The 25,542-nt window shown below is 39.6% G+C and overlaps 1 protein-coding gene across 6 annotated transcripts in view; it reads left to right on the top strand.

The window, feature by feature from the left end:
- TAB3 (TGF-beta activated kinase 1 (MAP3K7) binding protein 3) overlaps positions 1 to 24,796 on the top strand; it is a 43,851-nt gene extending 19,055 nt beyond the window's left edge. Inside the window, exons 2-9 of one of the 6 annotated variants that reach the window (XM_059467147.1) lie at positions 6,161 to 6,256; positions 6,447 to 6,634; positions 9,584 to 10,715; positions 10,896 to 11,033; positions 14,067 to 14,227; positions 16,359 to 16,452; positions 17,989 to 18,072; positions 20,231 to 24,796. In XM_059467147.1, the coding sequence (XP_059323130.1) occupies positions 6,533 to 6,634; positions 9,584 to 10,715; positions 10,896 to 11,033; positions 14,067 to 14,227; positions 16,359 to 16,452; positions 17,989 to 18,072; positions 20,231 to 20,379 (1,860 nt within the window). In that variant the 5' untranslated portion in view covers positions 6,161 to 6,256; positions 6,447 to 6,532 and the 3' untranslated portion in view covers positions 20,380 to 24,796. Of the gene's footprint in view, positions 1 to 6,160; positions 6,257 to 6,446; positions 6,635 to 9,583; positions 11,034 to 14,066; positions 14,228 to 16,358; positions 16,453 to 17,988; positions 18,073 to 20,230 lie in introns of those variants that run through there. The other 5 variants (XM_059467146.1, XM_059467144.1, XM_059467145.1 and 2 more) reach the window with 5 other exon arrangements.
- The last annotated feature ends 746 nt before the right edge of the window (positions 24,797 to 25,542 follow it).

The raw sequence follows: 25,542 nt of genomic DNA, 5'->3' as shown, positions 1-25,542 counted from the left end.
GGGGGAAAGGCAAGGCAAATGCCAAGGCACACAAAACAACACAAAACACATGCTTAAGAGGGAGCAGTGATTGATAATGATTTTTTGAATTTTTGTAACAACCTGTGTCATTAACATGCTTGTGCACAGGTTGCAGATTAAACCCTTTTATGCTTCAGTCATGTTTCTAGGCAGTGTCACTGCTTGGCCAGAAATGGGTTTCCTCTGTCCAGGTTTCTGTTACCTCAGAGTTAGATATTGTTTTTGTGTGATATAGACACACAACAGTGTATCACAACATTACTCATTTATAGAGTTTGTGGGAAGAGTTTCAAACATGGATAAAACTGATCACTGCTGAAGTTTAAGCTACTGGGGGGAAAAAAAAAAAACTCAGAGAAGTGAAGGAATGATTTTGTTGCTCTACACTCCTTTATTGTCCAAGATGATAGTATTCTGATCATGCTGACTTTAATGATTAACGTTCCATTTCAGTACTCTGAGCTGTTCTAGGCCATCACGTGACACATCTGGGCAACTGTTGTATGGATAAGTGGGCAGGATATGGAATTGTCAGGAGAGCTTGTATAACTTTATCATAAGAGATCAGTTGGTCAACAGGATAGCTTGTCAGCTTTAGTTTTAGTTTCATTCTGCTGTATACCTCTTTTTTGTGCTTCACATTGCCTTCCTGCCATCCAGGGGTTTTATGATCTTTTACACAAGTGAATGACTGTCCATCAGAAGACAGCTTGCCAAGCCACGAAGCTGTGGTTTTACTGACACAGCCAGGCATTCAGAACAGTGTCAGCAGCATGCTGAGCTCAGCTTTAAACACTGACTGCTTGTATTTTGCTTTGTTGAACTTTATAAGTGTGTGTGAACTGACAAAATGTCTTTAAGTTCTGTTGTGTCCTTCCTCCTGTGTGAAGCAATACAATCCCAGAGATCTGGGATGTATAACCTTGTAAATAAAGAAAACTTCTCTTAACAAATAGGCATTCTAATTTCTGAGATGGAAAAGTTGTGCCTAGCTATATATAATCCTAAAAATTATTTTAGCTGGACAGTTGCAGGGAAAAATAATCTTTGGGGTTTCTCTTATGTTTATACAGTGAGTGTGTGAATGAAGATGGTTGTGAGGAAAAATTGCTCTTGGCACTGTTAAAACACTTTAGTTTCTTGTATTTCTGAGATTTTAAGGTCTTCTAGCTGGCAAGTTTTTGTGAAGGTGTCACATTACCATAAAGTCATTTGCCTGCCTTTGCTGCAAGAGCAATCCAGCATTTTAGCTGGATTGATGTAAGTATTGTGACATTTGTGGGACGAGTTAATTGTTTTTGCTTATTTGAATGGTTAGACAAATGCAAACTTAGTGTACAAATCTGTTGTCTTCCTTTTCAGTATTGAAATTATGTCTTCCTTTAAAGTATTGAAATTATGTCTTCCTTTTCAGTATTGGAATTTTTAACAATGACAGCCAATGTAATTTTCTACTGCAGGCAGGCACCTTTGAATGTAAGGTGACAGTGGTTCTAGAGGCTGCTCAGGGATTAGAGGTGGGATTACATGATTGCATCCGCAGCCAGGTCAGATGCTGGGCATGTTTACAAGGCTATAATTGATGCCTATTAAATAATAGGTATGTGTGGGATGGGATGTTAAAAACCACATTTTTGCATAGTTAATCCTTTGTGTGAAGCAACTCAGTTTGAATTTTTAACTTTAATCTTAAGTGTCATGGTTCTATAGAAGCTGATTTACAAAAATGTTGCTCTTTAACAGCTTTTCTGCTTGCAGTCACTGTAGGAAGCACCACAATAATTATACACCTTAACATCTACTTGAGTACTGAATTACAGAAGTGGAATTGGGATGTGATGATGCAGTAATGGCTGAAATCATATTTATTTGTTAAATAGCAGTAGTAGCTAAAGCCCCAAAGATACTAATAATCAGTCTAATAAAGTGCTTTCTAAATATGTTGTCTGAGCTAATTAGTCTCTTGTCTTCTCGTGTGTTACTGTTGGCAAGCAGTGTATGGGCAGTATCCTGGCCTTTGGAAACATTTGACCAGTGTGTCAGCAGAGATGTAGGGGCTGGAATCATATCACTCACTGGTGAAAAAGAGCTGCTGCCTGTAATCAGTTGGCCTGCCACAGTGCTCACTAAGATTTTTTTAGAGGATAGTGTTAGTATTGCTTGGATGGTGAGCAAGTGATGATGGGGAGTTGGAAGTGTGGTTTCAGTTCTGGTATCTGGTGGTGGCATTGGGGCTTTCTTGCAGTGCCACAGCATGGTCTGTGCTAACTCCAGTATTGACAGCACTTGGTAAAATCCCCATCCTCATTTACTGCTGTTTATACAAGAACAGCTTTTGCTTTTGTTACAAATCTGCTTCAGGTGAAGGTGTCCTCTTGTCATGGCTTTAACAGGTCAGATGGCTTACATGTGCTGAAAAGAGGGAGGTGGTGTGCTGTTCTTGGTCCTGTGTCCTTTTCCCCTTTTCACCTTTTCATCTTCCTTTGTGCAATGGTGTGTTGTTCAGTGGGTATGCACTGTGCAGAGAAAGCTTGTTAAACTATTAAAAAGTGCTTGATTTGTGTTTTAAACTGTTTTAACAGGTCGAGTTAGTACACTTGAGTTGACTGAGGGTGAGAAGAAAGGTGGAGAAAGCTGTTCAGTTTTATGTGAGTTGTAACCAAGGAGGCTGTGAGGGTGGTGAAGGGTCTGGAGGAGCAGCTGAGGGCGCTGGGCTTGCTTAGCCTGGAGGAGGCTGAGGGGAGACCTCAGAGCAGTCACAGCTTCCTCATGAGGGGAACAGGAGGGGCAGGCACTGAGCTCTGCTCTGTGGGGACAGTGACAGCACCTGAGGGAATGGACTGAAGCCGAGTCAGGGAGGATTAGGTTGGGTATCAGGAAAAGGTTCTTCCCCCAGAGGTCATTGGCCACTGGAACAGGGAAGTGGTCACAGCACCAAGCCTGGCAGAGTTCAAGAAGTGTTTGGACAATGCTGTCAGGCACAGTATGGTTCTCGGGGCTGTCCTGTGCAGGGCAAGGACTTTGATATTCCTTGTGGGTAGCTTCTGACCCCAGTATATTTATGATTCTGTAAGCTGATTTTTTATTTTTGAAAAAAATTGATTTTTTTTCTTTTTACACTTCAATGCCCAAGTATTGTTACAAAACTCTGAACAATTAAATTTAAATTAATTGATTTACTGCTTCAGAAATGATGGTAGCAGAATAGATTCCCTTCTCTACATATTTGAACAGATCTTGGGGAGGATCAGACTGTAGTGGTTCTGCTTTTTTATTTACTCTTTCAGAAAAGAGGCATCAGTTGACTGGTGGAACTGTTGGTTGTTTTCTTAACTCATCATATACACAAATGGCTTAAGGAAAAGATTAAATGTACATATCATTTGGGCGTGTCAAAGGCGTGAAAAGGCAAATTACTCTATTTCTTTAGGACTTGAGTCATGGTTTGCTTAATCCCTGGTATTCATTGAGTGGCTCCTGAGATCAGCTCTGCTTGTTAACACAGCAGGGCCAATTCTGTGACAACATGCTGTGGTTTTGCCATTAGAACTGCTGTGTATTTAACACTGTTAATTTATTCCATCTTCATGAGATGCTTTTCATCCAGAGTTTGGGTACTCTCAACTCCTTCCTGAAAGCTGCAGATGAAACATCTTGTTTTCATTTTGACTTTATGTTAGTTTTTGATGCATCGAACTTTCAGCAATTACAAGGCTGGTCATGTAAGGCACCTCAGTGTGTCCCTTAGCCTGTGAATGCTGTGGAAGAAAGTCTTTGAAGGATTGCTTTCCTAGCGTGTTGTGGCTCAGCAGGAGTTCTTGTCTAAGCATCTCAGCTGTGCAGCCTTTGCTGTAAGCCCTTGGCTCTCTGAATAACTTGGTTCTCTGCCTGCCGTGTGCTGTGCAGCAACATGGGAAGTGGGTATTGTATTGCAGCCAGTTCGTGCCTGCTTAGAGTGGAAAATGTGCAGCCAGTTGTAGTCAGGTCAGGTCAAGTAGAATAAGCTGAACAAAATGCTGGACAATAGGTAGGACAAAAGGCTGGGCTTGTACATAATGACAATTGTAAATTTTGTGGTATTGGCTGGGGGGGAAAAAACAACAAATTTCCACAGTGGCTTAGCAATGTAATCCAAGGACTTCAGAATGATTGTGTGTTTGTTCATACTCCCCAAGAGTTTTGAGTCTCTTGTAGGCTTTTTAAGGCTATCTCTGTAAGTGTAAAGGCTGGAAGCTTTGACTCCTCAAAATAAAAATGGAACTTTGTTACCCATTGTGTTTCTAAGTTTGGTAAAATTCATAGTTGGCCAGTAACTGCCAGTTACTTCGTGTTATACCTCTACTCACCACACATATTTGGGAAATGTTAGAAAACAAAAAGTTAACTTCTGTAATTTTAAGACTGTAGTAGAAAAACACTGATTGTGTTGATGATGGATCTTCTGTCCACATGTTATGTTTACAGTCACCCATGTTATGTTTAAACTTTTAAGAGAGAAATGATGCAAAGGCTCTTGCCAGTGCAAATGAAATTTTTATAATTATTAACTTCTGTTTCAGATGCCATCATTTATTATTCCACAGAGGTTTTAACTGCAATTTATTCTGTTAGGGTACTCCTTCATTACTGCATTTCAGTCTTTGCCTCCTGGGATAAGGAGAGTTGTCTAGAAACACATAGAGCTTGATTGCTGTCAGGTTTTATTTGAGTATTCTTGTGATGCTCTGCCTTTCAGAGTATAATGTTTGTTCATCATTTAAAAAAAAAAAAACAGGTTTATAAAAGATCCCCTATTGTGAGTGTAGACAGGAATTTTCTGCTGGAAGCTGCATTTCCTTTTAAAAAGAGCATTCCTGCAGTGAACAGAAATGAGTTGTGATGTACGTGTAAGTTTATTGCGATATTTCCTAAGTCACAGGAAGATAATTCACATATCTCACTGTTCTTTAGACTTGTCACTTTTATCTTGAAAAAGTGTGTGATGTGGCAGATGTGATAGTGGGTGCTGCAATAATGAGATGGGCCAGAGAGGGACCCTTTCTGTGAGCACAGGTGGTGTTCAGTGAATGCTGGTGGCAGCTGGGAGCTGTCCACATGCAGAGCCACACATCCTGGGCTGGATTTAGCTCCTGCTTTTTTTACCCCTAAAACTTTGTTAAAGTTTTTTTTTTTTTTACCCTAAACCTGACACTTTACTTTTCTTTGAAGATACATACTCTGTTTTCTTGCCTATGAAAATAAAGGAACTTTCAGAGGAAACTGTTGGAGTTTTAGTGCCTAGAGGTATGTGTGCATTTGCTGGTCTGTTGTGCTGCTGGAGGCTGCTGGAAGTTGAAATAACAAATGAAAATCTGACTGGGTACCTGTGCCATGTGCCACCCACAGTTGCACTGAGGTCAAGATAAGCATGATTTAAACTTGGGACTTTGAGTAGATAATATATTATTAAACACCAGCTCTGCTGGTATCTGAGTTTCATTTTCTTTTTGAACACAGCAGTGCATTCTCTGCAGTTAAGAATTCCACTGAGCAGTAGTGTTGGAAAGGCTTTTGAAGCTTAGCGGTGATAGATGTGTAACAGGGGCTGTGTCATGCAGCGCCTCACACAAAGTTTTTGTGAATCTTTGCTTAGGCATCAGCTGCCTTTTGGTTACTGCTGTGATCATGACCCACAAGCACAAAAAGCGTTTGTTGACTCAGACTGTATTTGCCTTCCAGTAGTCCTTGGGTATTGAAGTTCAGGTAGAATATTTGTGTTGTTGAATACAAGAATTTTGACACAGAAGGAGGTTTAGAGGATTTTGTTTGCTTTGGTTTTTGTCACTCATTATGTTAGTATGAATGTAACAGATACTTCACAAAAATCTTAGGTAGATGCTTCTCTAATCCTCCAAAGGGCTCTTAAAATTCTGTTTAATTCTTGTTCAGTTTCCAAAAATTACTTCTGACTTCTTGGATTTATAGTGATGTAAAGACAAAAGAGTTTGAACCCTGTTAATAGAGTAGCTACTTTGTTTTCCAGCCTATTATTTCTAGCATGTTGTAAATAAGATGTGTAATTGGTAATAACTGCATTCTTTTCTGCAGACTGTTCAGAATTTCACTGGGAGTAAATATATAACCGTTCTATTTTATGCAGGTCACAATAATTAAAGTCACACATGGTGCTACAGTGGGACTGAGTAAAGACCTGAACTAGCACATTGCAGTGCAGTGCCCTATAGACATACCTGTGGTATGTTAAGTGTTTTAATATTACTATTTGAGATTATTAATTTATTATTTATGATTATTCCCACCCCCTTGTGTTTAAGCCGTTGTCTCTCTTGGTAGTTAAAAAGCATTACAGTAGTTTTTCTACACAAGCAGTTTGGGAACGACAAAGAATTGTGATGGCTTAAAAGATGGTGTTTTCTTTCTTACAGAAAATGCCAGAAGCCTCAGAAGACCACAATCACTGGAAGGCCTGTTGACTTCCATTCCCTGGTGATCTGAACATCCTCCATCTGGCATGGCGCAGGGCAGCCAGCAGCTCGACGTGCAGGTACTCCACGACCTCCGGCAGCGCTTCCCTGAGATACCTGAGGGGGTGGTGTCCCAGTGCATGCTCCAGGTATGGTGAACACTCTGTGTGGTTTATTTTGGCACAAATATGAGTTCAGTATGGAAACGCTTTTTAGTAGTACGTGTGGAGCATAGGTTTTCATTCTCCTGGTTTTATTTTAAAAGGTTGGAAGACTCCACTACTTACATTTCTGTCTTGTCTTTTAGGTACAAAAATTCTGTCTTTCTTCACTTAGGTTTGTGGAGGTTATTTTGCACTCATGTTTTTTCATTGTCTGTGTGATGTGTGACTGTATGCATATGGATAACAAAGAAAGTGGCTAATAGGATGTTAATTGATGATGGCTACATACATAACATACATATTCTAGAGCAGGTTTTAGTAAACAGTCACTCATCCTTCAAGGATAAGGAGCTGGACTTAGCTAGCAATCTGACAGTTTCCCCCTTCATGGTATCTTTTTCTCATGGCTCTCCAGAGGTTTAGTTGTACTTCTCTCTTTCTAGGTAAGGTGGTGGTTTGTCTCTCCGCACTCCTTTTCCTTTCCATTTCATCCTTCCACCTTCATCTCAAATCAGAAATTGGAAGTGATAATAAGTTACCACATGGAATGAGTAGTGGTCATCTGGGAATACCTTCAGTTAATGGGAGGAATCAGTAGTGGAATAGAAACATGCAAGATCTGGTTTGGCCTTGTGTGGCCATGGCTGAGGTTGGAAAGCTGTACTTGCATCCTGCCTGTCCCTGGCAGATGAGCAGATTTACTCAGAATAGGGATTGTAATTTTTGCATTTTGTCTTCTAAATCATACAAATAAAAATTAATTGCTTTCAGACAAATGTAAAGCAGAGGAAGTCCTTCAGTTTAAAGCTTTACTTATCCTGACAGACATATCTTCTGTACTGTTAAGTACACAAACCTTTTGATGAACTGTGTTTGTCATAGACATTTTTAAACTGATAAAATTAAAGAACCCACAATGCTGCAGAAACATATGGTGCTCTGTCTCTATTATATGGCATGATGGATAGCTAGTTAACTTTGCACAGCAAATACTTGTTATGTTTTAAAGTATAGATTTTGTTTCCAAACCCACTTCATGTTTTAAAGATGTGTGAGCTGATTTCCAATAATCATTTGCAATAAGTGCTCTAGATTTGAATCAGTTTAGAGTTTTAGACCTGTCAAAAATTGAGGGTCCTTTGAAATGACAATACATACATACCCTGATAAAATCAGATCAGAGCCTGTCCTGTATATGTTCTTTTTACCTGCACCCTGACCAAGTGACCTAAGGAAACTAAAGGCTCTGTTCATGAAGTTCTGTTTAGATGGCAAGTGGCTGATGGTAGGTGTTCACTTTTTTGAGATTGCTGCCTTGGCATTGTGGTACTGGTTGTTATTACAAGGTCTGGTTCCCACATATTCTGGTCTTAAATTTTTAGTGCTGTGTCTAAATATTCCCAGTGATCAGTGATGTCTAGAAGGAGAGCTCAGTATGAAAGGAGGTTGTCAGGGACAAGTGTCAGTAGAGTGAGAGCTGTTCCTACTTAAGTGCTGCACTCTTATGTCATGTTTAGTAGCAACTCTTCAAATGAGAAGATACAGAATATGTGAGTTCATCTGATAGTGAATTCATATGAAATTTTGGGCAAATCATCTTCAGTCAGGTATTAAGACTGACTAGGTATAGTCCATGAGAAAGGAAATGTAATATGACTTCTCAACCAGTGGCTATTGAAAATTGTATTACAAGGCAATATATGTTTATATGTAATATATGCATACAAATTTATAGAGTGATAGTGATTAAAATAGAAGTGCAGTCATTATTAATGTCCATTCCTTAGAATGGTAATTTTAGCACACTGAGGAAGGCAGGGGTGTATGTGCATATATAAATATGTACACACTTGCTGTGGAAGGAGGTGCTCTCTGTCACAGAAGGTACCAGTCTTGGGTCATGTCTAACAAAGTTAGGGTGCTAAAGGCCAAATTTATTTGAACTTCAAGTCAAATTTGTTTTCTTTAGCTACTATGTAAATTAAAATCTGAACCACAGCTGATGGAGGCTGTTACATGATAAAGTGGGGAGAAAAATAAATCCACCATCTGGAACACTTTCTAGTGATTTTACTCATTTGGAAAAGCTATCATTTATGTTGTTCTTTTTACAGACTACATTAAGCTAAAATTAGTGGAGAGGACAAGAAAGGAAACAGAATTCCCCATTATATTTCTCATTTGATTCATAAATTATTGTCTGTATAGTTTCAACTGCCAGCACCACAGAACAAATGAAACATTTAAAAGGGTTATTTGGTTTCTCACTGATGTATGAATAAACCTTTTTTAGCCTTAAGTTTGAAGTTCTTAAAGGCAGTTTAAATTTGGTTGGAATTGTAATGTTCTTTATGGAATCCCTGGGACTTCTTCAAGCAATACTTTGACTTCATTGTTAAGGTATTAAATACTGTCCTACCAATAAAAACTGCTTTAAAATGTTGGGTTTTTAGTAAACAATAAACTGAAAGTGAAAGCAGTAAACACTCAGATTAACATTGGAATGTTGTCTGCATTTTTGTTTTGCTTCTTTAGAGTTTGCAATTTTGATCTAGTTTATTTTGATTTGTGTTGTTACTAGAAGTAGTTAATTGTACAAACTTGTTCCTTGAAGAGCATGCAGAGACGTGTAACCATTGCTTTCCCAAAACTGGACTTTTTTTTTTTTTGATGTGTCATAGTGTAACTAGTGTTACCAGAGTATTTTGCCAGCTGCAATGTGAGCTATGTATTACTCACATACCACATAGCAAGTATCATCTTTATTTCACAATACCTGTGTATGAAACATTACCCCTAGCTGTGTCCAGGCTGGGCCTGGTTGTGGCCTCAGCTGAGTGTTGAACATGGAGTGCTGGCTCTTTCTGTGCTCTGTGACAGTAATAGGTGCCTGTGACAGTAGTGACAGTAATAGGTGTCTGTTCTTGCTCCTAGAACAACAACAACCTGGATGCCTGTTGTCGAGCCCTCGCACAGGAGAGCAGCAAGTATTTGTATATGGAGTACCACAGCCCTGATGACACCAGAATGAACAGAAATAGCCTTTTGCACATTAATCTGGGTATTCATCCTCATAGCAGCTACCACGCAGGGGATGGAGCTCAACTGAATGGTGGCCGTACACTGGTGCACAGCTCCAGCGATGGACACATTGACCCGCAGCGCACGGCAGGTAAACAGCTCATTTGCTTAGTCCAGGAACCACATTCTGCTCCCGCCGTCGTGGCAGCTTCTCCTAGTTACAATCCATTTTTTGTGAATGACCAGAATAGAAATGCAGCTACTCCTCCTCCACAGCCACCTCCACAGCCATCTTCCATACAACCAGGAATGAACACGTCTGCTATGCAAGGCCCTCCCACGTATATGCACATACCTCGGTACAGTACAAATCCCATTACTGTTACAGTATCACAAAACCTCCCCTCTGGACAGAGTGTACCCAGAGCTCTACAAATTCTTCCACAGATTCCAAGCAATCTTTATGGGACTCCTGGCTCTATTTATATTAGACAAACATCTCAAAGTTCTTCAGGACGACAGACTCCTCAGAATACACAGTGGCATTCGTCGCCACAGGGCCCAGTTCCACATTATACTCCTCGTCCTCTACCTGTATATCCACATCAACAGAACTACCAACCTTCTCAGTATTCTCCAAAACAGCCCCAGATCCCTCAGTCGGCTTTTCGATCTCCGCCCGCATCCCAGTGTCCCTCTCCCTTCGGCTCTCCTCAGCACCAAGTTCAGCCTCCTCAGTTGAGTCACCAGAGTTCACATGTTTTCATGCCTCCTAGTCCTTCCACTGTCCCACCCCATCCATATCAGCAAGCATCCCAGACTTTTCAAAAGCAAGGTGGTCACTCTGTATCGTACCTTCCTCCTTTTGCTGGACCTAGTTTATCCAAAGGTTCCATGAATAAAATAGAAATTACAGTTGAGCCACCGCAAAGGCCCGGGACTGCGATGAACAGAAGCCCTTCACCTATAAGTAATCAACCATCTCAACGAAACCAGCACCCGCTGTATGCAGCCACTACTCCTCCTTCAAGCTCTCCATCCAGAGGTATGTCAGGACAACCCAAACCTCCATTTAGTGTTAATCCAGTATATATTACCTACACTCAACCAGCTGGACCTGCAGGTGCACCAACACAGTCTCCTCGGGTAATGGTGTCTCAGCCAAACCCAACCATTTTTAAAATCACAGTAGGTCGAGCACCGACTGAGAATCTTTTAAATTTAGTGGACCAAGAAGAGCGTTCTGCAGCACCAGAACCTATTCAGCCTATTTCTGTAATCCCAGGATCTGGAGGAGAAAAAGGAAGCCATAAGTATCAGAGAAGTTCTAGTTCTGGATCAGACGACTATGCTTACACTCAAGGTAAATGTTTCACCCTGCAAATTGTGGTTGTTGTAAAATGCATTTTCAGTTTGATTTTGCTGCTTAGTGAAAATTTTTGAACCTGTACAGAAAAAATAGAAACTGTGTCAAAATCAGACAGTTTTTTCTAATTTTTTTTTAAAAACTGCCAAATTTCACTCCAATACATAAAGAATTTCTAAGGGTCCTAACATTGCTGTTCTTTCATCTTAGGGGACTTTCTTAAAACACTGCAGTTAACAATGATAATTAGCTTGTTCATGTACTGTGTGTCAGTTTTGTCAATTCTGCGTTGAAGAACTGGGTCATAAATTTACATGTGGATTTTTGTAATGTTTTGTATTTGTTCATATTCAAGTATTTTAGAACACCTGGCTTCTGCATTTGGTTTAGATTGAAGAATATGAAGTCAAAGAGAAGAGAGAGAGATAAAATGCAGCTAAAAACCTTTGTGAATACAAATATTTTTTTAAAGGTAATAAAATAATGATTTTGAAGAACTTAAATCAAAAGTTCACTTCTTCCACTTAGAGTTTTCAAAGAGGAAGAAGAGATTGGCAGATAAATTTTAGGATGTATGTTCTGCACAGGAATAAAACATAGTTTTGATATATAAATGAAGAATTTGGTAATTCAGTAAAGAAAAAAATATGAAGTTAACCCTGAGCTGAAAACTACTTTTCTTGGAGTCATCTTCTGTGTAGATTGGAAACATTTAAAATTGAGCAAGTGAATCAATCTGCAAGCATTTAAACCAGTGATTTGGATAATGACAGAATGATAACCTGCAACAGGTATTTTCTGGATTTGTGTTTGGAAAGGACAGTCTATTCCTCTGTTGTTCCTTCTAGCCTTTGTTTTACTTCAGAGAGCTTATAGTTCTTCTCTGTAGTTCTTGATTTCTTTTTTCACCTACTGCCTTTTGAGCTCTTCTAGCTCATCAACAAAGCTGTTTTGTACCTCGTAGACTCAATTAGAAGTTCTGCAGACCCAATTCTTCAGTAAAAATGAATGCCAGTAGGTCTGTAACTGAGGCCTTGTGCTTTGGTTGTGTTGCTATTACAGCTTCAGTAGAGGTTGTCATTTATGTGAGAAAAATGCAAGTAGCTTCACATAGCTGTGAAAAACATGTTCTGAAATGTAAGACCTGGTTTTGCCTTTGTGCCTTCCACTAGATTTGTGACTCTGAAAAGCAAACCAAATAAAACCAATTAGTGTATGCTTTTTGGGGTGTTTGCATTTGTGGCAATACCTACCAGAGTTTTTTTGTTTTTTTTTTTTTTATTGCTGCACTCTGAAGTCTTGATAGAAATAAATTAGAGAGGAATAAGCATTTTATCTTTACTACCACAAAGGAATCCTAGAAAAGAGTATGTTTAACAGCTTAATTTAGGGAACAAGTTTGTTTAATTTTTGCTGGAATGTGAGCCATTGTAAAAAGTGTAACCAGAAATTCATTCTAGTTTCTGTACTTTGCTTCTTTGTAATATGAGTCATATTTGATGAGTTGTACTAGAGTACAATGTGAAGCTCTGAAATGTAGTCACACCATGTTAAGTTGAAGGAATCACACAGAGAGAGGGTTTGGTAACAATAGTGGAAAATCATCCAGTCTGATATCTGTACTTCTTAATTCTGCTTGCATGACTTATGCTTGCTACTTGAAAAAGTAGAGAACAGTTCTGTTAAATAATTCTGCTGCCTGTAGTGTAAAAACACCTGGTGTTATTCTTGGCTAGGCTCTTTGGTGTTTATTTGTTGGCCATGAATTGGTGAATCCATACAAAATCCAAATTACAGTGCTACATTTTTGTGTGGAATGCTGATATATGCTTCTAACAGGTTGGGATATTCTTCTTTTGCAGTAAGTTGTCGTGGTGTTACTTATTTTTCTAATTCTTTTTAGCTCATATGTTAATATTCTTGGATAGTATGTGCTTTTCCTTTGCCTTTGTTGGATGGGATGAAGAAAAGGGCACATTCTGGCTGTGACTTATCATGAAGTATCATTTTGCAGGTTCTACAGCTTCCTTGCTTTGAGCACTGTTACATGAGCAGCATGTTTGTCTGAATACCCACATCAAATGTCTTATTTTTCTCTGTCCTAGCAGACTTCAATCAGGTAAAACCAGCCTGATCAGAAAGGATTAAGCATCACACTGACTTGGCTAGCTTTGCACCATGATGAAATACTGAGAAATACTCTTCTTTATGAAGCTGAATATTATCTTCTAGCTAGTCAAAATTCTTTTCTTTGATTCTCTGGGAGCCCAACAGCAGTTTGTGACTGAGAGTCATAAATGTCAGTACCATGATGAAAATGAGGGAGTGACTCAACAGCAGAGAGAAGTTGGAGAAATTGATCTGTTACAAAATTAAGATCTGAAGCACCCGAGCTGACTCAACTTTTTATTTTCGGGATTCTATAGTTTATTTTGTTGAAAATCCATAGTTTTTCCTCTGAACCCTTAGGAACTTACAATATTGAGGATTACAATATTTCCTGAAAAGCTAAAACTACTTAAAAGTTATACCATAGTTCATAATAGTAATGTAAAAAAACAAATTTGGGACTGACATTTGGCTAATGTCTCAGGGCTGGTGTGTCAGCTGCTGTTGAGCTGCAGGTATGAACCGTGTGTTACCTCCTGATCTTACCTCTAGTATATTTTTTTTTTTGTCAGTAGAGTATTAGTATAACTAGGTTGCTGTTTCATCCTGAGAAGCTGTCTCCTAGTACAGGTGCCTTTGTATTTTTGAGACGAGAAAGACCAAATGCATAAAAAGAAGCTTTGACCAAAATGGTAATAATAACTTCAAGTTCCTGTATAAAATGTGGTTTTATTCTGGAAGAACTTTGTTCTAAATTGTAGTTCATTTGGCATGAAAGCATCTTCACACTGATATTTGGCTGCATGTCTGTGATCACCTTTTTTTTTCCAGAAGGGTCACTCATGAGTCTTACTGATAAGTTAAGAATTCAGTGTTCAGGTTTTTATGTGCTGGTAACTATTTCTTTGTGTAAAACATTAGCCTTGCTGTTACATCAACGGGCAAGGATGGAGAGGTTAGCAAAGGAGCTGAAGCTTGAGAAGGAAGAGCTTGAACGCCTGAAGACTGAAGTCAATGGCATGGAGCACGATCTGATGCAGAGGCGGCTTCGGAGGGTCAGCTGTACAACTGCAATTCCCACAGTAAGCAAGTTGTTAGTATTTTAATTCAACATACACATTCATTCTTTGTGTTTTAATGAAACCAAGGTATTGTTCAAATATACTTCTGAATATAAAATCTTCAGTCTTTGGGGACACTTTAAGTACTTGACTTGTCATAAGCTAATTCTTGTAGTTGATGAAATGGATATGTGTGCAGTTTTCTTGGTGTTCCCAGCAAAGCTTCAGAAGGTTGTATGCATGTACTTCTGTGGATCACAGAACTGCATATACTTAGTTCCTTACCAACCAATAAAAGTATCTCCAAGTATATCTGTTCAATAAGCCTTAGCCATATAGAGCTTGGTGTCCATGCAGGAAGTTTTACCTTTTGTTTTTAAAAAGCTATTTTATTGTTTGAGTAGTTGCTTCTCATAGACAGTATTTCTCTTTTGGTATGTGCAGGATGTGCCAGATAACTGTTCAGTGTCAGTGTTGCCTGAAATAGTTGGAACTCTCCTTTTTACCTTGTTGATTCTTCTTATCTGTGTGACTTCCACCTGCAAGTGACTCTAGCCCAAACATGTGTGTGGCTCTGATAAGGGAATTCATCTGGCTGAAAAATAGCTTCCACTGTGTGTAGTTGTTAAGCAAATCAGCTCAGACTTACTGGCTGTATTGACACAAACAATAACCACAGGTGTAGGCTGGAAGGCACAGAAGGGCTGTTGGCTGCTTTGCTGTGGCTGTTCTATGTCTCACTTGTTTCAGGGCAGCATTTGGCACAGATGAACCTGGGAGAAGTTCAGAGGCACTGAGTGTGCCAGGATGAGGTTAGGAAAGCCAGAGACCAACTGGAGGTGAATCTGGCACAGGATTTCAAAGACCAAAAGAAAGGCTTCTGTAACTGCCTAGGTGACAGCAGGAAGACCAGTGAAAATGTGGGCTCAGCAAGTTGGGGGTATGGTTATGTAGGACATGGAAAAGGCTTGAGATACTGAATGAACTTCTTGATTCAGTCTTTACAGTCCATCAGGAATCCCAGGTCCCAGAAACCCTGAGAAAAGTGTGAAGCAAAGAAGGTACACCCTTAATGGAAGAGAATCAGGTCAGGGAATGCTTAGGCAAAGCAGTCATACACGAGGTCATAATCCTGGATGAGATACCTGTGAGTGCTGAGGGAGCTGGCAGCTGTCATTGCAAGGCCACTCCAGGTAATCTTTGGTTCATTAATGGTGTTTGGGAAAGTTCCCAAAGGCTGGAGGAGAGCAAATATCACTGATGTCTGCCAGAAGGGGAGGACCCAGGGAACTAAGGTTGGTCAGCCTCACTTTGATCCTTAGGAAAGTTATTGAGACCCTTGGGAATGCTGCTGACCCTTTCCAGGCACATGAAGGACAAGAAAGTGGTCAGCAGCAGTCACATAGATTCACCAAGGGGAAGCCAAGCTTGGCCAATCTGGTAAACTTCTAGGATACAAAGTCCTAGATGATCTCCAGAGGTTCCTTGCAACCTTGAATATTCTGTGATTATGTGACTGTGATGCTGGAATGTATCCTAGGATAAAATGTGTTAGTGATTGATGGTGCTAGTATTAAAAAAGCTTTCCATTCCAGGAACTTAGGGTTTCTCAATGATATGCAAATATATGCGCTTAAATAACTGATTATGCTGTTCAAAATAATTGCAGTCCTTCATCATTGAATGATTTAAATATACTGAGCTAAAAGGTTGGGCTTCTTGGAGCTCCTTTGGTTGATGGAAATGAATAGATTTTTAACCTCATTCAGTTATAAGCAAGTAATAGTTAATGTGGGCTGCAGTTTGTATTCTGGTTTTGATTATCTTGATGCAGACTCAGGTAGCAAGTCATCCACTTGTACAGAATTTAGTAACGTGTGTGGTTTTATAAACTTGAGCTCAGCTGTGTCACCTTACTGATGAATTTTAATATTAAGTAACTTGTCTGTTTTCCTCCTCACATACCAATAGAAGAATGTTTTCTGAGGGCAAGTGAGTTAGGAATAGTAGGCCAGACACTTGGACTTCTTTCAGTGCCTTATCTATACTCAGTTTTTAGTAAAGCTGTTAACAAAGACATAGCAATGTTATTTCTATTTCAAGTAAGATGCTGACTTTCCCACAATTACTATTATGGGATGTTTCTTTCTAGCCTGAGGAAATGACCAGATTGAGGAGCCTCAACAGACAACTCCAGATAAATGTTGACTGTACACTGAAAGAAGTTGATCTCCTTCAATCTAGAGGTATTGAATTGATACTTTTAAAGAAACATCATTTGGATATAGTCACAAACATGAGTCTGCTGGAGGTTAGGAAGGCTCTGCAGGGCCTCTGGACAGGTTGGACCAATGGGGTGAGGTCAATTTTATGAGGTTCAAAAAGCATCACAACAACCCCAGGCAGAGCTGCAGGCTTGGGACAGAGTGGCTGGAAAGGTGCCTGGAGGAAAAGGAGCTGGGGGTGCTGGTCAGCAGCAGTTGGACATGATCCAGGTGTGCCCAGGGCGCCAGGGAGGCCAATGACACCTGGCCTGGATCAGCAATAGTGTGGCAGCAGGACCAGGGCAGGGATTGTCCCCCTGTGCTCGGCACTGGTGAGGCCACACCTCAAATCCTGTGTCCAGTTTGGGGCCTCTCACTGCAGGAAAGGCACTGAGGGGCTGGGGTGAGTGCAGAGCAGGGCAGCAGAGCTGGGGAAGGGTCGGGAGAGTCATAGGAGAAATGGCTGAGGCAGCTGGGGGTGCTTAGCCTGGAGAAAAGGAGGCTCAGGGGGACCTCATTGCTCTTTACAATAATGTGAAAGGAGTCTCTTCTCCCAGGTAACAAGTGACAGATGAGAGGAAACAGCCTCAAGTTGCACCAGAGCAGGTTTAGATTGAATATTAGGGAAAATGTCTCCAGGGCAAGAGTTGCAAAGCATTGGAACAGGCTGCCTGGGGAAGTGGTGGAGTTGCCATCCCTGCAGGTATTTAAAAAACCTACAGATGCAGCTCCTGGAGACATGGGTTAGTGATGGACTTGGCAGGGCTGGGGTAGCAGTTGGACTCAATGGTCTTTGAGGTCTTCTCCAACCTAAATAATCCTATGGTTCTAATATGCCATGTGCTTAAATGTGAATATTTGGAGTTTTTAGAGTTCAATTTATATTAGCAGTGACACCTCTAAAAGAAGGTGGGTGTTTTTTCAGTAGCAACCTAATAAACTTGGCTTGCTAATACTTCTGTTGGCCAAGTTAAATTCCATTAGCAACAAAGTGGTGACATAAAATGACTTTGCCAAGAGCATATTAAAAAAAATTACTCCTTTATGAAGATCCTTCACTTAAAATTTTAACGTCTTGCTGACAAAGGCTGTGGCCAAATAATACAGAACTGAACAATGAGTTGCAACCAAGAGGCTGACAAACAGAAATTTACTAGGGTTTTTAAAAGTCTTTTTTTATCAGAAACTTGTCTTAAATAGAATCAGGATTAGGAATAGATTAGGATATGCACAGTCCTTTTTTATCAAGGAAGGATCCTGTAGGAAGATGTACATTTCACATGTTTTCATGGCAATGCAAAATGTTGAGCTGGAGTTGATTTTTCAGTATGGGATTGCCCTGCTAAAAATTACTGTGATTGACAGAAAACTAAAATTATATTACAAAACTTGTGAAAAAGCTAAGATATAATGTCATAATAAGATGATGTATAAAATAAGAAGCCTTTGGATGTTTATGTCACTGGCATAGGCATTTAAATAACCTTCACCTTACACTTTCTTTTTCTTTTGTGACAGGAAACTTTGATCCGAAGGCCACATGTAACTTCTATGATAACATAGAGCCTGGTCCTGTTGTGCCACCAAAGCCATATAAAAAAGGTAGGTCAACAAACAGGCATTATCACCAAATCTGCATTGAGTGAGGTTTTTTTTTCTTTTTAAACAATCCCTGTGGTGGCAGGAAGCAGCTCTAGTTATTTAACTTTTCTGTCTATAACTCAAACCAGAACATTTTTCTATAAGTGCAGTAATTCTGGCTACAACTTGTTTTCCTCAGGCAGACTGTTGTGAATGAATGTTCTGTTAATACCACCTTGATTATAAACAGTTATTCCCTTCTAGGAAAAAGAGCTGAAATAGCTAGTGTGGAATCCTGTGCTCTGATACAGAAGAAACAACAATCTTTTCCCTGAAAATGTTATGTGTGATAAGATTTATAACATTGTGTCTGCTCTTGCTGTACCTAGCATGCACTGCACTTGTTAGTGGAAAGGAAGCAGCTGAATCAGTAATCCTGTGGTCTCCCTGACACTCCAGAGTTTGTAAATGAATTCTGGTTGCTGATAACACTCCACAAAGGTTTCTGTAGGTGAATTTTGAATTCATATTAGGAAATTTTCCCCCTCTTTTGAAGCATTTTACTCCTCAATCTAATAAAATGATTACTGAGTAGAAATTTAAAAGAAAGAGAAGGCCTAGAACTGCTTTTCTGGCTCAAAGAAAAGATAATACTGGGAGGAGTTCCCTGCATTAGGTGGTAGTGTCCAGGAAAGCAGTAGCACCAGGTGAGCCATGGTGTGCCTGGCTGGAGTCACCTTAAATTGCAGTGATCATGCTGTTGATTAAGGAGTTGTTAACTTTGTGGTGCTTGAAGAAATTCTCTTGATTACACTACAATATTTAATGTATTATTTCAAAGCAAAACAATGTGCAAAACTCAATGTGAAATGAGTTATTTTATTTGGCAGTTAGGATAGTGCCTTGTAAGGATTTGTACAACGAGCTTCCTGGTTTTGTCTGCCAGCTTATCAGAGTTCAGTTGTAGGGCTGCTGTACTGTATTCAGAGCTTGAATTGTTACATGGAGGCATCAGGTTTTTTTGTTGGTAAATAATAAATATTGTTTAATATTGAGCTGTTGGAAGCGTGGGCAGACAGACGGGTGTGGGCCGACAAGGGTGTGCTCTGTGCTGCCATCTGGCCGGGCAGTGGAACGCAGTGAGTGCCCACACTGCCTGCCTTACCAGGAATTTGTTGAGGTCAGGCACTGCTGATGTGGCTGTGACTGTGCAGCTTCTGGCCAGGAGGCTGCATCTAAGCAAAGAGATTACTTTTATTTCCTTTGTTAGTCTCTGAAGACTTCAGTACTGTCTGCACTAAGGTTGTGATCAGGGTCTGCTGCATTTCTTAGCAGGTGGGGCGGCAACTGCAAATTACTTTGTGTGCAGTTAAAAATTGCAGACCTTTGTTAGACATGAGTTCACTGATGTTTAGCAGCTGGGTATCCCAGCCATACCTTCTAGGTATGTGTCAATGTTAATAAATATTAACATTTTCTAACAGTGTTTCCACATCCTGGGAGTATTCCTTACTTATAGTAGATAACCTGAGGTGGTGTCAGGAGACATGGAAAATTGAGTGTTTCTGTGGGTTAAGGCCTATTGTGTGATTTGCATATGTACTGATTTTATGAGTGAAAACAGACTTAAATGCTGATTCACGTACATATATCCCTGCTTCAAAGGCATGAGGAAGAATTGTCTTGTTTTGAAATAGGGCTGTCATTTTATTTTTAGATTGTATTCTTTTTCAGCCTGAGTTAATGCTAGAAATAATATGTGTTTTGTCAGACTGCTTGAAGCAACTAAGTTAGAAGTAGTTTTCCCTTTCAGGTGAAGCAGGGTTATTGTAATTAAATATTTGGAAATAGGCTGCTTTGTGTAAACCTTAACAGGATGGTGTTGCAGTGCCAGTAACAAACTTGTATGCTTTAAGCTGTTAAACCTTTAGCAGCATCAGTGACCTAACAGGGATGAGTTCTCTTGTTGGTTATAAGGTGTTACAGTTAACTGGCTCTTCACGGAAGTGAAATACTTCAGATATTCAGATTTCACAAACTGAATTAGAAGTGCTTTAGGAAGAGGTTTCCATGTTCATTTTAAGATTGACTGTTTAATTAGGTGACCTTTCAGAAATGTTATCTTGTCTATTGATCTTTCTCTGCTGAAATAAAATGTTTTCTTTTTGCTTTTCTCTAGATCATCAAAACAGCTCCAAACAGACTCCACGGACTCAGCCAAGAGATGAAGACTTTGAAGGGGCCCCATGGAATTGTGGTAGCTGCACCTTTCTAAATCACCCAGCACTAAATCGCTGTGAGCAGTGTGAAATGCCACGATACACCTGAAATTCAGGAGAGGGCTGCACTGGGTTGAACACAGGCTCTCAAGCCAACAGCTGTAAGAGAAGGAAACATGGGGAACCTTTCAGTCCACCTGCCCGGCCTTTGCCAGTCAACAATCTTCATACTGCAAGGGGTGGGGTAACGTGCTAGGATGTTTCTGCTTCTGCTGCACTAGAAAATAAGTAAATTAAGGGTTAAATTCCTTCCCATTGTAGTGAGCAAAGCAGAAAATGAAACCTGAAAATGTAAAAGGATTAATTTTGAGAAGAATGTATGCAGGAAAGCAAATAACTACTGGTGTTTATTCCTGTGGTTATAGTTACTGCTTAGTGGCTCTAAAAACAACCAACCCAAAACTACTGATTTTTTTAAAGAAAATTATAGGACTCTTAGTAATGGTGTGAAGTGTTACACTTAACCAGAAAAACTGGAGAGCCAGAGCTGACTTAACCTGGCTACAGCTAGCTGGAAAACAAAGGCTCCCTGTGCTTCTAGATTGTAAGCCACTGAAAAAGAAGACAGGTAAATGCAATGATAAATTTTGCGATGTATTAAAAAAAACAAGGAGAAGGGTATTTGTAATTGCTGCTTTTTTTCAGGGTAACTTATGTCTACAAAAAATTGCTGTTTGAAATAGTGACCTGAGGTGACTCAGTGAGGAATGGTGTGAGTGTTTCAGAGAGTGTAATCAGAGGTAATTTTTTACAATCCCGTTTGCTTGTACAGTGCCCACCTGGCTGTGTCAACACTGGTAATAAACCGAGAATGAATTCTACCACGTTGCAGATGAAAATCCTGCTGCATGCTTTCATTGGGCCGTCGTGTTTCCAAGCTCAAAGGATGCTTTTCTGCACAACCCTCTGAGCCTGTGCTGTGCAGCAGTACAGTGAGATATGCCATGCACAGGCTAGTCCAAATTCCATTTGGAAGACTTGGGCTCAGCCATGGTTGTGTTTGAGAAGAGTTTGTACCCAGTTCCTTAGGCCTTTTCAGCTTCCAATTTGTGAAGAATTCATGGTGTTTACAGCACAGAAGGTACTTTGTGCCCCAGATCAAAGTTAGCTGAAAAATGATTAATCAGCTCTTCAGTAAAGGTTTATTTGCACATTATTAATAAACCAGCCTGGACAAAATAGCAGATGCCAGATCCTGAAGAACTACACACTGCATTCTTTCTATTTTGGTCAGGAAATATTTGTCATGGGTTAAAGAACATAAGACTTGCAATTGAAAATCCTACTGGTACTTATCTGCCTATGATACACTGTATTCTAAAGGTGATGTTCAATCTGTCTGGATGCTTCAGGCTGCTGGAATAAAGCACTCGATACTTTGAGATCGACCTTGGGTTTGGGCAGCTGAATGACTCTGTGACACAACTGTGTGCCTGAGTAGGGTGTTCTGTGTACTGGTCAGAGGCTGGTACAGTGCATTTGAGTTTTTATGGTATAACTTCATCACAATTCAGAGATGCAGCCAAGCACTTCAGCTGAATTATGGTAATTGACTCGGTAAAGCAAAATTTGCTATTAAATTTACCATGAAAGTTTGAAACTGCTTCATTTTAAGCTGTTCTTAGCTCATGGCAGCCACATCATTTTGTCAATTACCACAGTTCACTCGATGTGTGATAACATGCTAAGCTGTGGTAGAACAATCATATGTCCGAATCCTTATTTAAAATAAAGCAGCATTTGCAAGGGGTGGGTGGAGAAAAACTCATCTTGACTGCATTGCTCAATCTGGTGTCTTCTTTCCCCACAGTTTATAAAGACAACAGTAAGAGCCAAACTGTTGATCTTAGATGAGGAACCAATATTTTATCTGGCATTTTTCAATATGTTCTTGCACTAAATCTTCAGAATAAATTAAAATAAGCTAAGAGGTCTCCAGCAATCAGTGTGCACCACTAATGAGCAAAACTAAGTCAAAGGCATCAGAGATAGTTTTCCTTCCTTCCCTGTGATTTACACTGCTGTGACGGGGGCTCATCACATGTGGAAGGGGGTAAGAAAGTTACTGCCAGTTACTGTCAGCTGAAATTAAAAGGCAGGTATTAATTTTGTGCATGTCAGTGTACAGTTTCACAAAACTGAGAACTAGAAAACAGATGAGCAGAAGCATTGCTGTTATCAGCTACATAACAAATGACTCCAAACAATACCAGTAACTTCATGGCTTTTCTATCCTGATGCCTTTGCCATTGTATTATTTCCATTTTCTGTTCCTTTGTACTTCTGGTGAAGTTCTAGAAGCATTTGTTTTTGCTGGAATTACAAAAAAGATAGCAACTGAAGTGACAGTCAGCAAATGAGAGTAGGGGTGTCATGCAAAAACACAGTTGTACCATTTTCAGACAGAATAGATGCTACTTTCAAAGGAGGAGGTGCAAATAATGCATTCAGTCCAAAAATGCCCTGAACTGCAATAACCTTACATGGAGACTTGCAAATCTTAGTCCCAGCTTCACCAGAGGAAGAGAAGGAGGGCTGCCACCACAGCAAGGTACTCATTGGAAGAGCGAGTGAGTGCCATTAAATTGAAAAATGAATCCTTTGTACCAATGACTTTACTTGGTTTTTTCAATTACTCTCATGTGTTGCTTGTACAAACAAAGAAAGAAAACCACCACACCCTTCTGTTGTATTCTTTTACTTGTAAATCCCATACTCAAACTTTAATAGTAAAGACTTGACATGGTGCTTGAATATTTCTAGTTTGTTAGAATGTAATTGTATTTTAAATATTGGAAGATCCATTTTCCTTCTGAAAGCAGGTGATGCCATTCAAACCCCAACTGAATTGTAGATTATACCAAAAAGATTGGTTTATGGAATATTTATTGAATGCACATAAAACCCTAATGTCAGCTGGCAACAAAATGCACTGTATTGTATAAAACTTGTGTGTGAGTGAGAGAGAGAATGTTGGGATGCTGATGCTGTTGATTTAATGCACTACTTGTATTTTCTTTTTTCCTTAATGACTGAGCTTTCCCTCAACAATGCTACTAGATTGGTAGAGTTTGTAACTGACTTGGACATTCAGTTATTCAAAATGATCTCATTGTTCATTGAAATTTTATAAAGCTTATTTTATATTTACTGTGCTATTAAGATGAATTCCCTTTAATTATAGGATACTACTGTAGCTCTTGAAAAGTTTATTTAGAGTGGGGCTTGTGGAAAATTATTCAGAACATAGTAAACCAAAAGAAATCCTGAACTTTGGATCTACTTTTAATTTGGTGTAATTATTAGTCTTGCTTGGGTGAAGAGGAAGGGGGTGGGAAAGGAAAAGGAAAGGAATACTTTGTAAAATGTAGTCTTAGATCAGATTGAATTGTGTATCTGTGTGTCTGTTGTATGTGTGTGTTTCCCTTGAAAAATGGGAGGTGTGATGAAAAGGTGTAGTAATTCTTAAAAGAGCTGGTCTCAGTACTTTCTGATTATGATATGCTACTGAATCACGTTTGTTTTTATTTTTAAACCCAGCTTTTCTCTCAATTACTTTTGTCTCTCCCAGCTATACATCTCTCACTTCAATTTCTAAATACTTTTCAATTTCTAAATACATTTAATATTGATTGTAAAATCCCTTGAAACTGAAATAGAAATACTTGAGTTGAAATGGGGACAAAATAAAAACAATAAAGAATGTTTTAAAAAAGAATGTGAGAATATTAAATATGTTAAAAACAAGCTTGTCATCAGGATGATAGTTCTTTTAAAATGCAGTGGTGTACCCTAGAATGTGAACATGACTATCCTGATGAGAAGTGCATGGTTGGACATTAAGAATTCAGCAGCCAATTTGGTACCACAGAATTGATGTGCTCTGTACTGCAGCGACTCCAAATCCCACAAGAAAGGAAGACATGCACAGATATCACATCTCACAGTCAGTACTGTCTCTGTGTGCAGCTGCATTTGTTTTTGTTTCAAAAAGTCAATCTTACATGAACCCAGACATGACTGAGTTTTGCCACATTTCTTCAGTTGGGGCTTTCATTGCTGTATATGTCCATAAATGCAAATATTTTTCTTGGAATAATCAGAAATCAATGGAGTTAATGCAATATTATAATCCTGGATTTCCAGTATCTTTGAAACCAATTTTAAAAAACTGTGTTCTTGAAACTTATTTATTTATGGTGGCACCAGTGTATCTAATCCATACTTCCTGCTGTGTGAAACCCTGTTAAATTTTTTCATTAAAAAAAAGAAGACACGATCTTGTTTAATCCTGTATATATGGTGTCTACATTCTAGATTTGTGTATGCTGTGAATGAACTTATTACTAAGAGATGAAATTGTATAAAAGCATTCAGAGGCTATGCATGCATGGTACCTCCAGAAAGTGCATACTCCAAGTTGCAGATTCCTGCAAAAATAAATTAATAAAACTAAGCAAACATCACATCCTGCATTTGTTCTCGTATGTAGTAGGAAACATTTTTAAAGTACAGCCTTTTTTGCCCTTCATAGCCTGATTGTTTCTGGTCTCCCACTTGGACCTGTAGCTGTAGCAAGTTCGTTTCAGGTCTTTTGGGGTTTTGTTTTGGTGATCATAAGGTATTTGCTGAATATTGAACTGGGGTCTAAATCTTGTTCTCATGAATGTGCATGAGCAGGAATCCCATTTAGATGATGGATATTGTGTGTAGCTTCTGCTGTGGAAGCAGGACATAGCATGTTCAGAGTGTGAGGTGGCCTCAGCACTTCTCCCTTGGACAGAAGGTTGTTCCCAGAGCAGCTCTGCTGCTGCAGCCCCTCGGGGCTGGGGCCTGGATGGTGCCTGCAGTACCTGCAGCACACGAGTCCTTCTGCTGCCTTAACTTTTGGAAAGGCACTGCTCTGGGAGAGGGGGGAGAGGTGGAAGTGCACAAATGTGAGTGCAGGCACTTCCTAGGGCTGTGTTCTCCATGGTATCAGCAGCTCTGGAGCTGTGCCCTGCTGGGTTCTGCTCACACACACTGAAGGTCCTTCAGCACCTTCCTGCTCACAAACCTGCTGAACTTCAGTCAGGAAACACAGGTAAGAACTTCATTCTGCATTCCTTTTGCTAAGTTGACTTTATCACAGTCTCAGGAGACATTTGTATTTTAATTAAGCATTTGATTTTTCTCACTTTAGAAGTCATTGCAGTTGGAACAGATTAAAAAA

This window comes from Ammospiza nelsoni, chromosome 2 (genome assembly GCF_027579445.1).
Source record: "Ammospiza nelsoni isolate bAmmNel1 chromosome 2, bAmmNel1.pri, whole genome shotgun sequence".
Taxonomy (NCBI): Eukaryota; Metazoa; Chordata; class Aves; order Passeriformes; family Passerellidae; genus Ammospiza; species Ammospiza nelsoni.
The sequence above is the reverse complement of the archived record's forward strand: the minus strand, read 5'-3'. Positions and strand labels throughout refer to the sequence as shown.